The sequence below is a fragment of the Taudactylus pleione genome, unplaced genomic scaffold (assembly GCF_031769625.1).
Source record: "Taudactylus pleione unplaced genomic scaffold, aTauple2 ptg000129l, whole genome shotgun sequence".
Classification (NCBI taxonomy): domain Eukaryota; kingdom Metazoa; phylum Chordata; class Amphibia; order Anura; family Myobatrachidae; genus Taudactylus; species Taudactylus pleione.
Genome location: NW_028284531.1, coordinates 17822463 through 17838352, shown reverse-complemented (window position 1 = coordinate 17838352; position 15890 = coordinate 17822463). Strand labels below are relative to the sequence as shown.

The 15890-nt window shown below is 42.4% G+C and overlaps 1 protein-coding gene across 5 annotated transcripts in view; it reads right to left on the bottom strand.

The window, feature by feature from the left end:
* Window positions 1-597: 597 nt before the first annotated feature.
* Window positions 598-15890, bottom strand: part of MAN2A2 (mannosidase alpha class 2A member 2) — a 109704-nt gene continuing 94411 nt past the window's right edge. For 4 of the 5 annotated variants that reach the window (XM_088472905.1, XM_088472903.1, XM_088472906.1 and 1 more), the window contains 6 exons: window positions 9996-10129; window positions 7992-8133; window positions 7626-7759; window positions 3752-3946; window positions 3477-3587; window positions 598-1467 (listed from right to left, as the gene is read on the bottom strand). In XM_088472905.1, the coding sequence (XP_088329031.1) occupies window positions 1309-1467; window positions 3477-3587; window positions 3752-3946; window positions 7626-7759; window positions 7992-8133; window positions 9996-10129 (875 nt within the window). In that variant the 3' untranslated portion in view covers window positions 598-1308. Of the gene's footprint in view, window positions 1468-3476; window positions 3588-3751; window positions 3947-6335; window positions 6414-7625; window positions 7760-7991; window positions 8134-9995; window positions 10130-15890 lie in introns of all 5 variants that reach the window. The other variant, XM_088472907.1, reaches the window with a different exon arrangement.

Below are 15890 nucleotides of genomic sequence, written 5' to 3'. Positions count from 1 at the left end.
AGTACAGAATGAAATACATTTCTAGCATCCTCCATATCTCTCCCAGCAAACTCATCAACCTGGAGCCCATGGACCTCCTACTTACGATAAGGCCGATCCAACACTTCAAAATGAATCCTTTTTAAAGCATCCCACAGATTCGGATGGTGACTCTTAATTTCCCCACTCCTTTACCTTTCCTTTTCTCTTTCTGACTCTTTCTCCCCATCCCCTCTACTCAAAGGCAATTAACAAATACTTTTTTAGTTGTTTGCTATGCAACGCTGTTTACCATTTCTATCCATACACTATATTATGTTGGCAATGGATACCTTGGTTGGTGTGTGTGTGTGTGGTGTGTGTGTGTGTGTGTGTGTGTGTGTGTGTGTGTGTGTGTGTTTCCCTCCATTTCCTTCCCTCCCATACTTTTTTTTTCAGTAACCCTCTTTACCCACCAACATTTATGCAGTTTGAAAATTAATAAAAAAATGTAAAAGAAAATTAAGAAAGAAAGGGATTTCTAACCTATACAAATCTACCCAGCACCTCTCTAGTCTGCTCAGTGATGGACAGATTAAGTGAAATAAATTAGATTTCAAACACTTTCTGGTATGGTATCAGATCTGTATTTATGGCCACAGTAGCAGAAACAAGATATACAGTTCAATATATATATATATATATATATATATATATATATATATATATATATATATATATAACTGAATCGTCTCTTCCAATAGTCATTTGCTGCTGTGCTACAATATAAAAAGACAGATAAAAGTATGCAGGAATACTGACATGTTTGGGAGAATTCTTATCCCACGAAACAGAAAAGACTATTCTAGGCATAAATATACCATCTAGTAGGTAACTTCCCTCTGGCTTTGCGGAAACATCTTCTTGTTGACCTGTCTGCAGCATTTAATGGCACTGGGGAAATTGCTTTGAGATTTCTGCTCTGTGGAGGACCAGGCAAACTGTGGCAGGAATCAGGTGTAGAGGTGTGCTTACAAAGTCAATAAATACATAGTTTTAAAAAGCAATTCAAGTCATGAACAGCTCCTGCTTGTTCTCTGGTGTACCATTTAGATGTTTATCTCCTTAGGTGCTAAAAGAGCCTCCTTTAGCAATGACTAGTTTTATATAGAGGTTTTTCTTATTTTTGGTTTGTGCCACGTGCCTTCATGGAAATTTCCAGTGCGGTCTGTCTTTCAAGTTACAGACCAACTCACATTGCTCTTGAAAAGAGCATAATGTGGTCAAAGATCCATCCAGCTCCAGTCCTTGGCTCCTTGCAATGGGATCTTTGGTCCCACTTGACTGATGTTAGCTGAATCGCAGGCGATAAGTGGAAATTTCCATTGGGTCCATGCTGACTATTGGACTGCTGCTGTTTGAAGGGGAGGCTAAGGAATACATCAATGTCAAGGAGGTAGGTTCCATGAGTCCTACTTCTAACCCCAGGAAAAGACCTCCAAGGGACAGCTATAAAAGAAACATAAAGAAAGTGAATGACTGGGAGGTCCAACAGCACAGGGCAGGTATAGAAGATTATAAAAGAGGAGAGACGATCTCGAAGGACATTATGCTTGTGAGTGCACCCCAGACCGTGTAGAGGAAACAGCAGAGGTTACTAACAGAAACACACATTGCAATGTTTTGATCAATGGTTCAATCAGATTCATAGGTAGAAAGTTAGAAACCTTTCCTCTTTTTATCATAATTTCTTTGAAAATATAGAACAATTTAACATATATGGCTCTAGATTTATTACAAGAGACAAGTCAATGAATGTCAGTTAAGAGCCTGTGGCACACACACAGTGCAAATGTCATTTTATGAAGTCATGGGCCTATTTGTGAGCTACGGTATTGCACAACTTATAGGGTAAGTGCGCGGCTCAGCTTGCGAGATTGCAGAGAACGCCAAGGCGCAGGATAGGTCTCCATCTGATAGATAGATCTAGGTGATTCGTATGCAGGGTAGATAATGTGGAGAGTGTGAACTTAGCGGAGAAATCATGTTTTAATTGTCACATGGCTCTTTTACATACGCTCAGAGGTGGTGCAGAGCAGGAGTCAACAGTACACACATATACCCGTGTAATAACAGCAGTAAAATGTAAAAAATAAAAACAACCTTGAAGTTCATTTACTATAATGACTTACACCTGTATTTTAGGCCCGAAAAATGTAAAAACTGCAATTAATTATGGGGGTGGTCTAAAAATAATTGTAAACAGAACTATCTTTAAAGAAGGTACTTTCCAAATCAGAGAGTGGTTGTGCATGGTGTTATGTGCACGAGTTATTTAGTAACAAGTTACAAAGTGCACATATAAGCCAAATTCAGACCCGGACGCTATTTGCGTCCGCTCGCTGGCTAAAAGGGACCGGCTATTTAAATCATGTGCTCGCACTGCGTAGCGTAAAGCCACCCACTAAGTAATAGCGAGCGGCCGCACTATGCGCTCGCACCTGTATAAAGACACCCCTTTGCCACTCGCAACACACGTCATCTCCGGCAGTTGTAGGATTAATTGGGAACATCGAGAGCCATCGGAGCTGCTCGCAGCGCTTGTGGTAGCCTTTTCCCACCACAACATCGCGAGCAGTTCAGGCTAAAATACAACCCTGTTACGTGTGTAATGACGCTACTTTGCTAATTATGCACACCCATTAAATGCTGTTCTGATGGTCGGGCACGCCTGCGTTCGCACATCCACACCCCCGTTTACAAGCACCTTCCCCTGTTACCACCCACAAACGGCACTATCTTTCACTCAAAATAGCGGCCTGACTGCGGGCTAGGGGCAAGCACTTTCCCATCGCAATGACTGGTTCGTGCACGCACATTGCGACTCATACGCATGCGCAGATTGCGAAAAATCGCTCAATGCGAGCGAGCACAGCATAGCGTCCGGGTCTGCTTCAGGCCCTAGGTCTCTTGTTTGTTACTGTCGTTTTCAGTATATTTGCATTTTGTTAGTAAATAAGCCCCATTGCTTCACAAGGCATCTTCAAATTCCATGTTGTTATTAATGTATGTCCACTACATGTGTTTGCCTTTATTTTACAGTGAAGTCATCTGTGACAGCCAAATACTATCCTGTTTATTTAATGTCTTCAATGAACTACTGGAAACATTTTACAAACTGCATACAGTCCCTGATGGGTATCATTTATTCAGGAAAATGAGGATGAACTGTGTTTTGGAGACATGATCCCTTCTACTCACCATTCCCCCAACTAATAATGCATTTTGCAGAATAACTTCTGCACCAGTCATTGGCATAGTGTTTGCTCACGCACTAGTGAGGTGTGCAGATGATTACATCATTAGTCTGACACTCACACAGCATTGCTTTAGTCTTGGAGATGCTTTTGTAGATTCCACGCTTAGAAAACACATTGTAAGTCAATATGGCGTGTGCTGGTGCTGTATAAATAAATGTTATTAATAATAATTGCAGATTTCACAACTGGTCTCAATACCTTTCCTTGACTTGTAGTGCAGTTGAAACCAAGATTCTTTGCTTCCAGTCCACAGTCAAACCCTTTTCTGTGTAAAATAAGTGCAGTGTCTAGAGAGGGTATTCCATCATCCTAAAGAACAGTATGAGGGGAGAGCGTATTATAGATGCGTTTTAATATGGCTTTCCATGCAGAAATGAGAACTGTGCATTCACATGCGGTGCACAGTAAATAGACATGCACTTGTCAAACAGGTAAGAAATGAAGTGATCTTATACTGCAGGACACGTAGTCACCTCAGCCTGCAGAGTCCTCAGATTGAGTATGTGAAGGTCACATGGTAAGGTGGCGGAAAGAGGCAGGAAGGATCTAAGAGCAGGACCTCCACCTTTTTCATTGGTCACAGGCATCACTAACACCTCATGGTTCAAGTGCATGGACGTCATGTGACTGAGAAGAGACGGGAAGCCGACGGGTTGACTTCCTGCACTCTAATAAGAAAAAAAAAACACCAAGATTAACAGTTTGAAGTTTTTACTATTATATGAGGTATTATATGTCCTACCATTCACCACTTTACTGAGGTATGTGGCATATATCAACTATATTCTTATATGAACTGTGCGAATGAGAATTCAAACACTATTCAGATGGTAATTGCTTAGTATGTTTCATACTAGAAATTTCCACCTTGGTACATGTTATAAAAATTCCAATATACTGAAAAATGAAAGTGAATTAGTTCATTCTTCTTTCAAACACTATTGACTGCCATCCTGACCCGGCCCTCTGAAAATCAGGAACGGTTAGGCAGCCAATCATGGTGCTTATTGGTCTTTTGTAAAAGGAGAAGTACTAGGTGGGGTATTTAAATCACTTAATAGGTAGAATTCTATACACTGTGGCTAATTCAGAGCTGCACATGAATTGTCTGCATTGTATGCACAGAATGCAGAACATCACCTGTATTCAGAGCTCTGCCTTATGTATGTAGCTGCACGGGCCCTATCCACTCACTTGTGAAAGTAGCCGTTATCACTATAGCGAGTATCTGCACCAGCTCTATCCTTACTGCAGGAGATCAGACTGAAATTACAGACACCTACACGCCCATGACCTGGCCTCATTCTAATTGGCATACGTGCAAATGCGCCTAGTTACTCCCATTCAAGTGCAACTGGAGATGCGTATGACTTGGAATTTCTTGTAGATCTTCAAAGTTGCGTATTCTCACCTCATACTCATGTACAGTGCAGAAAAAAAATTGGGCTTTATTTACAAGCTTCCTGGCAGGTTGGAAGTGAAAATGTAACACAGCACTTGCAGTCAGTGTAAACTACAGCACCCCGGGCCTTCACTGACTGCGGGTGCCGTTTTACATTTTCACCTCCAATTTGCTGGGAAGCAGCAGCTTACAAAAGCCGCCGCTTTGTAGATAAAGCCCATAGGGTCCCATTTATCATTTAATATTTGCGGTGCATTCCTCGAAAGCACAAGTTCTCAGGGGATACCTCAGATGTATTGTGGAGGGATCACATCAGATATATCCAATATTTGCTGCTGTCCTACCATTTCCACCAGCACTGCAACCACCATAGGTTTCTATGGGGGATGCGATGTGGTCAGATTTACCAAGTTCCGTAATGCGAAGCACTTGGTCCCCGCTGCTTACGTCATGTGAAGATGTAGCCTATGGGCTACATAAAGCAATACTAGCTGGGAGAGGGTTCTTTTGGCCATTGTGCATGTGTGGTCTGTGGACCGCGCATGCGCAGGATACCCGGCACATGAGTGAAGAGACCGATGATGTGGTCACTTCACTCCCAGCACATCGCAGGGACGGGCTCCTTTTGGGGCCCTGTCCCTGTGGGTGCCCTTTAGTACATTCGGGTGTCATGATCGCATCCTGCAAATGCGATCGTTAATAAAGGGGCCTCATAGTGTTTTAGAAGCTCCACTGACGTTTGGAGAAATGCATAAAGAAATCTACTAGATGGTGGCCAGTCATAAGATCAACATGGTTACAGTATTCCTATCATCAGATGAGAGAGAATCTAAGAACAGAGATGACAGCTAAAGGTGCGTACACACGGTACGATAACGATCATATCGTGCATTTTTGTTGCTTTCCAACCCACAAACGATCAGCGATGTGTGGGCACGTATGGACGATAATGATATCGACCATCGCCCGTGCATGAAGGCCAACTGGTCGATATCAACCAGGTTACATAGGGACCCATGATCGTTGATCGTGGGTCACTGGCCCGCTGTTGGTGGGTTGGTGGTGTGCTGGATGATAGATATCGATCCTCCAGCACTCCGGGAAGGTGGAGGGAGATCGTTCAGCGATATCGTTATCATTGACGATTGTCCCATGTGTATGCACCATAAATGCTCGCTCTTCAAAAGCAGGATTGTGCAAGATTACCAATGTGAGGAAACAACATAAAAGTAACATGAATCAAGCATGCCTTAGAACAAAGATAAGGGTTCATTGTGTAGTGTAAAATGCGAAATACACAGAGCTTCCCTGTGAATGGGATTGCAACAAAAGACTTAACAAGAAAATGGTTTAGCAGGAACTGAATTGGGTTACAGTTTCCCAAACTCAGGACACAATGTGACTGGGAGAAATACACGGAGGTATACGTATGATAAGTTGTGCACTTTGTCCTTAGTGATGTCACTACCACTTCTTAGTGAATTGATAAGAATCTCATTATCACAAAGCTCTCCTCTGTGTACAGGTGATGGGAACAGTTCAGTTTTAGACAAAGCTACACATACTATGCTACAAAGCATCTACATAGCTGCCAAGTACACTACAATTGCACATAGCTAGGAAGCCAGACTAGGTTACTCCCTGTAGACATTTACCTCATCACTGCTGGTCTTCAGGATGGAAAATGCCAGTTTTCTAAACTCGGAAAGCAGTTTAGAAAGGAAGCTGGAAAGCTGGGCAGAGGGGTTATGGTAAACAGGGGAATAATGAAACGGAAGAGGCGATAAATGGATGGACGTGGATGAGAAAAGGTCATATATAAAGTCAGTGATGATTCACAGATCAATAGGTAGATGAAATATTTGTATGGGCTGGGAGGAGGTGCTGCAGTAACATGGGGATTCTGGAGGACTATATAGCAGAATGCTACAGCATGGGGGTAACTATATAGACAGCACAATACGATGTTATGGAAACATACATCTTGAAAATAAACACACCAGAAAACGTGAGAGGTTTAGTTATATGTATGAAAATCTCAGAATAGCAGATGCTATACAATTACTGCAGTCTAGCTGTTCCCAATCTGGCACTTTACAATGTATATAGCTGGTGATGATCATACTTTCCACTTTAAGACAAGGAAACATAACGGTAAATAATGCATTGGAACCACTTACTCATAGCAGCCAGAGATCAGTGCTGCTTCCTACTGCGTAACGTACAGGCCTGTCATTTTATCCCTATAAGATCCAGTCTGAGATTGCACTACAGTGCCTCATATACTCTATACTTTCCTCGTACAGCTGAATTCTCATTTACATGAATGAGCTAACATGCATCCCAAATATATAGCTATACATTTCAGTAACTTCTTAATACTGAATACAGTTTTGTTACTATATCATATGAGAAAAGCATGTGTTTTAGTGCACACCAGTTCTGGAAGATAGGAAATGTTGTATGACTATTTGAGGACATGACAAGAAGCCATCCAGAACCAGAGGCCCATGTTAGAGTGCAGGGGAATATTTTATTACTTAAAACTATAGACAGCTACATATCCGTCATGATGATAAAAAGACAACATCCGTCATTGGAGTCACCTGTATAATAGGGAGACAAGTCCTACAGGAACAAAGGCCCTTAAACCAGATAAATAGGGGTGAAACATTACTACACTCCTTCCTGATAACAAATCTATCTATAGCACAACTTATGTCCTATAAAATATATATGAAACATAACACTACATACAAAGCAATCCAAATGGAATTCAGCAATATCTGTCAAATACTGAACTGATTGCGACAAGACTTCAGCTAGAAGGACAAATGATTTGTGAGTTTTCAGCTACTGATGAACTACAGCTGCAAGCATGCTTTGCCAGCCAGCCTAAGCCTGCCATAAGAGTGTCACAGCAAGTCAGCAGACTTCTATTTTACCTTATTGTCAGATGATCTCTTCTCCAATAGAAGGCGGAACCTGTTACACGTGCGTTTGTTGTCTTTCAAACCCTGACCAAGGCCGCGATTGTCATCCTGCATTAAGCGACGGTCCAGAATAACCTCCAGTTGACCTGTATAGCAGAAGGAGAACTATAAGAGCCAGCGCGGACTCATAGCACATCAGCATATCTGCATTTGAAAGTCAAATTTTATGTACTTGTGAGAGAAAACATTATTCTACCTTCACATCACCGATGTCTTAATATATCTGACAGTGTTTGTTCAATGTTATAGTTTTAGACTTTCATGAAGTGAGGACACACTGAGTGACTGATAAGAAGAGGATACAGTCTCATCACTCACCACTCTTAAGGCTGGATACACCCAGGGCCTGGGCTGTGTGTAACGTTAATCTACTCTGCTCGTCCTGGATATATGCCATCAACGGCATTGGGTAGAAGTTGGCTTGGAGCGGGAGTTTTTTGAAAAACTTTCTAGGTTGAATCTGCATTGGAATAAAGATAATTACATGAAGGATGTTGCAGTAAATAGTAGCATAAATCATACTGATGTCTAGTTTGTGATCTGGGTCACTGTGAGAATGCAGCTATCGTTTCAATCAAAGGAACTTATGACTTGTGGCATGAGTGTAACTAGGAAATTTAAAGACCCCATAGCAAAAGTTTGTAAGGGCCCCTATGTACCACCCAATGGTGAAATATATATATATATCACACATGCAACTTTGACAAGGAAGATGAGCCCCTCTAAGATCTGGGCCCCATAGCAGCTGCACCCCTTGCCTCTATGGTAGTTACGCCCATGACCTGTGGTACCTCTGCAGCGTCACTGCTTCCTGCTGAGAAGAATTGTTCGGTGAAGATAAATATGAGAAACACACCTGAAAATACTTTGCATAAGTACCTTTTTAATACTATGTGACTTCTCCCATCTGGTGGTTGTATATATGTAGCTGAAATGTGCTAACACTAGCAAAACGTATGTGCGCAAATACATTTTTTATTTTGCGTTTCTAAACAAAATAGTACACTATAAAAATTTGGTCTTAGAATGTTCAAACCAACTATTCACTGTTTGGTGTCAGTAAGCTTGTGAACAGGCAGAGCTGAAAGAAGGTGACGTGTCTCCTGGCACGGAACTCAGCACAGCTCTATCAGTCTGTACAAATAAATAATGGGCAGAAAAGAGAAAGCTAATGCAAATTAGTCTCATTGCTTGTTTATAAGTAGTGTGATAACCCAACGGCTGTGAGAGTCTAGTGGTACAACAAAGGATGGAGAGAGAAGGAAACAGTCTCAGTCAATATTGTGTGTTCCTACTACATTTTTGCTGTGAGAGTTCTACAGCTGTCTGACCTGTCTGATTAGCTGACATGGAGCTGAAACTGCTATACAAGCCTTACTACATTAACCCCGGCTGCTGTCTGACCTGTCCGATTAGCTGATATGGAGCTAAATATGCTATAAAAGCCTTACTGTGTTAACCCCGGCTGCTGTGTGACCTGTCCATAATGCAAACAAGGTGCTAATAGGATAGATCAGGGGTGGGCAATAAAGGCCCCTCAGCTGTTGCAGAACTACACATACCAGCATGCCATGCTAAAACTGTTGCAGGGCATGCTGGGATGTGTAGTTCAACAGCAGCTGGAGGGCCGCTTATCGCCCACCCCTAGGATAGATGGAGCTAAGGGGAGAAGAATCATATGGAGATGTAGAGAATGATACTATTCGGGCTATGGCTTAAGCTCATAGGCGTCTTTATAATGGGTGCAAGGTGTGCAGTGCACACAGGCCCGTGGGCCCAAGGGGGCCCACACCACACACCCTGCACCCATAGTTAATAAATACTTAACTCTCCATAGACTCTGGTGTGCTGCTCCACAGCGCCGTACCGGCGCTGCAGGGCAGACAAAAATCACTGGGAAAATGTCGGCGGCCATTTACCCGGTGACCTGCGAATGCGCAGAAAAGATGACCCCGGGAAAATAGGTGCGGATGTCATTTTCCCAGAGACCCGTGCATGCGCAGTAGATTCTGGCATGAAGCCAGAATCTACTGCGCCGACAGAGAGGAGGGGACCCAAACGGAGGCTGCACACGGGCCCCCTGCTCCCAATTATTTACCGCCCCTGCTTAAGCTCTTTTTTTTTTTTACAAGGTAAACGGAAAACAATTTCACAATGTAATAACAGAAGTAACAAGACACTTGATGAAATATTTAGACTACAATTTGGTTGTACTAGGCAGACATTATCATCATCATTATCTCGTGTTACATGTGTTTTTTCAGAGCATCTCCATTTATGCTTGCAGAGAGACATACATTAATGAAGAAGGCAAAGGAGAACCTGAAAGCCGTTGAGGTCAGAGTAGAAGGTGTCCCCACTCTGTATGTCGGTGCTAAGTCGCATGGCGATCTCTTTATTGACGTGATCACGGATATCAATCATTGAGCTGATGTCTAGTGAGAGCCCTTCAGTTCCTGTCAATTGAGCACAGCACTGAAAGTAAACATACAAAATACAGAGACAAGAGCCCAGGTGATGCTAAATTCTGTTCTACACATAGCTTGCAGCAAAGGGATTACAGTGGTGCTAGAAGTTTGTGAACCCTTTAGAATTTTCTGAATTTCTGTATAAATGTGTTGAGACCTTTTTCTAGGACATACGGACCCAATAAATTAAAGAACAAAATATATAGATTTTCATTTGATTGATCAAAACTATCTAACATTAAATGTATACAGTATGTGGGAAAAAGTATGTGATCCTGTCATGAGTACCAATCATTAGGATGACAGTCATACATAAAAAACATAGATCGGATTCTTCACTACCAAAGCTACATTGGTACTTGAACTCTTGCCATGCCTCGTTTAAAGAGTTATGAGGATGTCAGAAACAAAATGGTCATACTCATCAGGCTGGAAAAGGTTACAAAACTATTTCTAAATACTTTGGCTTTGCCAATTCACTGTCACACAGTTACTCTCCCCATGGGTGCTCAGCCAATAACATAATGGGAATATACTATTACGGGAGATCACAAGAACCACAGGGTTATGTCCAAGGATCTACAAGCCTCGGGTCCACCATCGGGCAAACACTGAAGAACAGAGGGTAGTCATTCAGACCCGCTCGCGATCGCAGGACGCTCGCAAGCGGGTCGATGTTGCCCCACTGCGCATGCGCACAACGGAGGGAGCTCCGTCGTGCGCATGCGCGAGACCCGGATAGCAACGGGCTCTCCGTCGCTCCGGGTCTCGCACCAAAGGGGGCGTGCTGTCGATGTTGATTGACAGCAAGCCCCCTTTGGTGGGCGTGCCGGGGGCGTGGCTGCCAGACAGAGGCGTTCCCATGGGAACGCCTACCGTCTGAAGCCGGCCCCACTGACATCACTAGTGATGTCAGTGGGAGTGATTTTGGCTCTGATAGAGCCAAAATCACTCCAGGGCTTGCGGCAGCGAGACCCTACCGCAGGGTCTCCGTCGCAAGCCCGATGGTCGCGATGGTCTTGACCATCGCGACCATCATCATGGACGCTTGCATAAGCTGTGGGTGGTAACCCACAGCTATGCGAGCGTCCATAAGGCCGCTCCATTTTCATGTAGGAGGGCCCTGATTCAGAGCGAGCGCTCTGGTCAGAGCGTCCGGCTCTGAATCTGGCCCAGAGTACATTGAAAGACAGCAGTGAGGAAGCCGCTATTCTTCAAGAATTACATTGCTACCTGTTCTAGAGTTTGCTAAAGACCATGTGGATGAGCCTCAATAATACTGGAAGAATGTTCTGTGGATGGATTAATCTAAAATAGAACATTTTGGCTTAAATAAGAAATGTTATGTTTGGGGAAAACCAAATGCTGCATTCCAAAATAAGAACCTTATCCCAACTATTTAACTTGTGGTGGGTTCACAAACTTAGCATCACTGTACATATACTACATGGAAGTATTTTGTCATTAGGCAAGTAAGAAACAATATAGACAAGGACCTTGCATGTGACCAGATTTAATATAAAGCATTGGAGAAGTATTACCATATTATAATGTATGCAGTGTTTTAGTGGTCAGATTTTTGGTAGCCTGACTGGGGTGTCTGTACCTTCACCCATAAGAGGCACAATAAATAAAACGTGAACCCGACTCTTCCCTTAAATGCATAGAGGAATTACACCTCATTTCAAGCCAGCGGATGTGCAAAGTTCTCATAAAAAAAAAATCTGTTCAGAAAAAGATCTTGTGACTGAAAATGTTTTTCTGAAACGCTACAAATGCCAGATACAGAGTTCTAGGATGTAGGATCACAGCTGCTAACAAGGTTACACCCACTGCTACGCTGGACAGCCATATTTAGATAGGAGAGCCATGTGGTAATTTGCGTCAGTAAGCAATGGCCAGACAAACTGTTCCTGCAGAAAGCAAATCTGACAGGCCTCTGAATGCATTATAACCCCACACTCTCTACAATTTTAGAAAACCATTATGAGCAGCTAATGTAGGGCCTAATTCAGAGATGTACGCAATTCGATGGTCTACGTACATCTCTGATGGATCTGTGCATGCAGGTATATAGGGCCTAATTCAGAGATGTACGCAATCCTATGGTCTACGTACATCTCCAGTGGATCTGTACATACAGGTATATAAGGCCTAATTCAGAGATGTACGCAATCCGATGGTCTACGTACATCTCTGATGGATCTGTGCATGCAGGTATATAGGGCCTAATTCACAGATGTACGCAATCCGATGGTCTACGTACATCTCCGATGGATCTGTGCATGCAGGTATATAAGGCCTAATTCAGTGATGTACGCAATCCGATGGTCTACGTACATCTCTGATGGATCTGTGCATGCAGGTATATAGGGCCTAATTCAGAGATGTACGCAATCCGATGGTCTACGTACATCTCCGATGGATCTGTGTATGCAGGTATATAGGGCCTAATTCAGAGATGTACACAATCCGATGGTCTATGTACATCTCCGATGGTGTAAGATCTTGAATGCAGGTATATAGGGCCTAATTCAGAAATGTACACAATCCGATGGTCTACGTACATCTCCGATGGATCTGTGCATGCAGGTATATAGGGCCTAATTCAGAGATGTACGCAAACCTATGGTCTACGTACATCTCCGATGGATCTGTGCATGCAGGTATATAAGGCCTAATTCAGAGATGTACGCAATCCGATGGTCTATGTACATCTCCGATGGATCTGTGTATGCAGGTACATAGGGCCTAATTCAGAGATGTACACAATCCGATGGTCTATGTACATCTCCGATGGTGTAAGATCTTGCATGCAGGTATATATAGGGCCTAATTCAGAAATGTACACAATCTGATGGTCTACGTACATCGCCGATGGATCTGTGCATGCAGGTATATAGGGCCTAATTCAGAGATGTACGCAATCCGATGGTCTACGTACATCGCCGATGGTGTAAGATCTGTACATGCAAGGATATAGGGCCTAATTCAGAGATGTACGCAATCCGATGGTCTATGTACATCTCCGATGGTGTAAGATCTTGCATGCAGGTATATAGGGCCTAATTCAGAAATGTACACAATCCGATGGTCTAAGATCTTGCATGCAGGTATATAGGGCCTAATTCAGAAATGTACACAATCCGATGGTCTACGTACATCTCCGATGGATCTGTGCATGCAGGTATATAGGGCCTAATTCAGAGATGTACACAATCCGATGGTCTATGTACATCTCCGATGGTGTAAGATCTTTAACTCCGATGCTGTAAGATCTGTGCATGCAGGTATATAGGGCCTAATTAAGAGATGTACGCAATCCCGATGGTCTATATTATTATGTCCAACTTGTGTTCAATGCTGCATTGGCCGCTATGTTAATGTTTTATTTTTATTTTGGTCCACTGTATCCAAAAAGGAATAGTTTTCCGGTTCCCTAAACTGCAGCAGGTGGAATAAAACAAGCTGCCAGAATTTGAGTAGGTTGTGCAGGTAAGACAGCTCCATAAAGTCCACACTTGCCCCTTAAGAAACTATATTACACGTGGAAACCCATAGTCCATGGTTATACTATCCTGAAACGTCATAGAAATGTGTCTAAGGGGGAATTATATGCTTCAGATGTTGAATCAAGAGATAAACCTACATCTTGACTAGGCAATCTTCAGCCTCTGGTAGATTAAGTCTTGCCGCTTGGTATCTTAAAGGTTAATGTGGGAGAAGTTGAGGCATCATAGTTGGACTTTGTGGATTTCTGAGAAATAATATTGCAGAACTTTCAGCAGAATAAGCTCTTCTCTTTAGAATTAGGCCTGAAACAGTCAATGATCCGTACTGGAGCATTACACAGGCAATTAGGATAGTTGTGTCCTCAGGAAGTGTGGTGGAGAAGGTGGACAGGGAATCATGCTACAGCAGTATAAAACACAAAACTCCAAACTGTACAGCAATCCAGAGCAGAAATATATAACCCACTGCTGATGGAGCCTTCTGGATTACATAGCACGCTGGGGTGTATTATACATAATACAGTATATGGTAAGACGAAATGGAGGACTACTTCCTTTAGCAGCATTGGGGTCAGTCGAATTACTGTAGGTGCGAATTGAGAGTAGCAAGTTTGTTTAATGAAACTCGCAGACTTTGCACGAATGTGCTCACCCGTGAATTCTCCAATCTAATTAAAAAATGCCTTACCGCAATACTCGCAGCGGGGGGTTTGCGAATTGACTGCCAAATGAGATGTGAGAGAAGTGCATGAAAAAGTGGGGAGACCATCCTGGATCAACTAAAATGTATAATTCTGTTAGTCGGACCATGTAGAAGGCTGTTCTTGGGCATAAGGAAAGTACTGAAGGTTTTTAAATGGTGTAAAATAGTTGATTTGTGGGTTTGTTTGTTTTTAAATGCAAAAAAAATAAAATTATAACTCCCCCCCAATAAATTTTTTATTTTATTTAAAAATACTGTCATTAAATGTGGAGTGTCTAAACCAGGGGTTCCCAACCATGGTCCAGGTTTTAGGGATAGCCATACTTGAGCACAAGTGACTTAATTAGTGGCTCAGTTATTTTGATTTAACCATCTGTGCACAATCATGGATATCACTAAATCCAGGACTGTTAGTGTGCCTTGAGGACCGAGGTTGGGAATCACTGGTCTAAACGAACAAAAATGTTGATTTTGGGGTAATTTGAGGCAATTTTCTTTTTTTTTTTACAACAAAAAAATGACACGTTAATTGCAATCTTCCAAATGCCCAATTAGTCATTGGGGGGGGGGGGGGGGGGGAGGGGTATGTCCAAGGAGATCAGCACGGTGTCCCGACATTTTAACTTTAAAATAAAGACTTTCCCTTCCATCTCTCACCCTCAGAGAGGTGCGAATGGAAAAATGCAAAATCACTCTGACTGGTTCAGTGCTAATTGGATATGCGAATACGAAGAGAATTAAGCAACTCGCACCTCGCACCTATGAATTGACCACATTGTTTATAGCTACTGTTTCCCAGTGGGGATGGAACATATATCCCATTGGCCATTCCCCAAAAAAAAACAGAGGTACACAAATAAGGAAGAAAGTAAATATTGTTATTTTGTACATTTTAAAAGTTTTCAAAGTAAATAGTAGAATAGTGTAATGCAGCCTAGGTGGCTGTTTATCTAGGGGTGAAACGTTGCAGCTGTGGATCAGAACTGATGAAGAGCAGTGGAATGGACCCAAAACCCTGGTATTGCTATATTCACCCAGTTTCACTCTGTTCTTCTTACTTGAACAAATAGAATAGCTATGCTTAGCAATGTGGGTATAATATTAAAGGTATATTAAACCAAAACTGTGAGTCGCCTTGCACATGGTACCAACAATATTCACAAATATATGTTTTTATTAACATTAACTATTGTGTCATTACTGATAGTAAAGATCTACGTCTATTTACAAAAGTCTTATTTCTTCCACTAATCCCAATCTAACGAAAACAACGCTCCCAACACAAGGGCTTGCATTCCACTGCTGACCATAATGTCATGGTTGTTGTATACTCTCTGATAATATACCTAGGCTATAGCACTGCTGACCATAATGTCATGGTTGTTGTATACTCTCTGATAATATACCTAGGCTATAGCACTGCTGACCATAATGTCATGGTTGTTGTATCTGATAATATACCTAGGCTATAGCACTGCTGACCATAATGTCATGGTTGTTGTATCTGATAATATACCTAGGCTATAGCACTGCT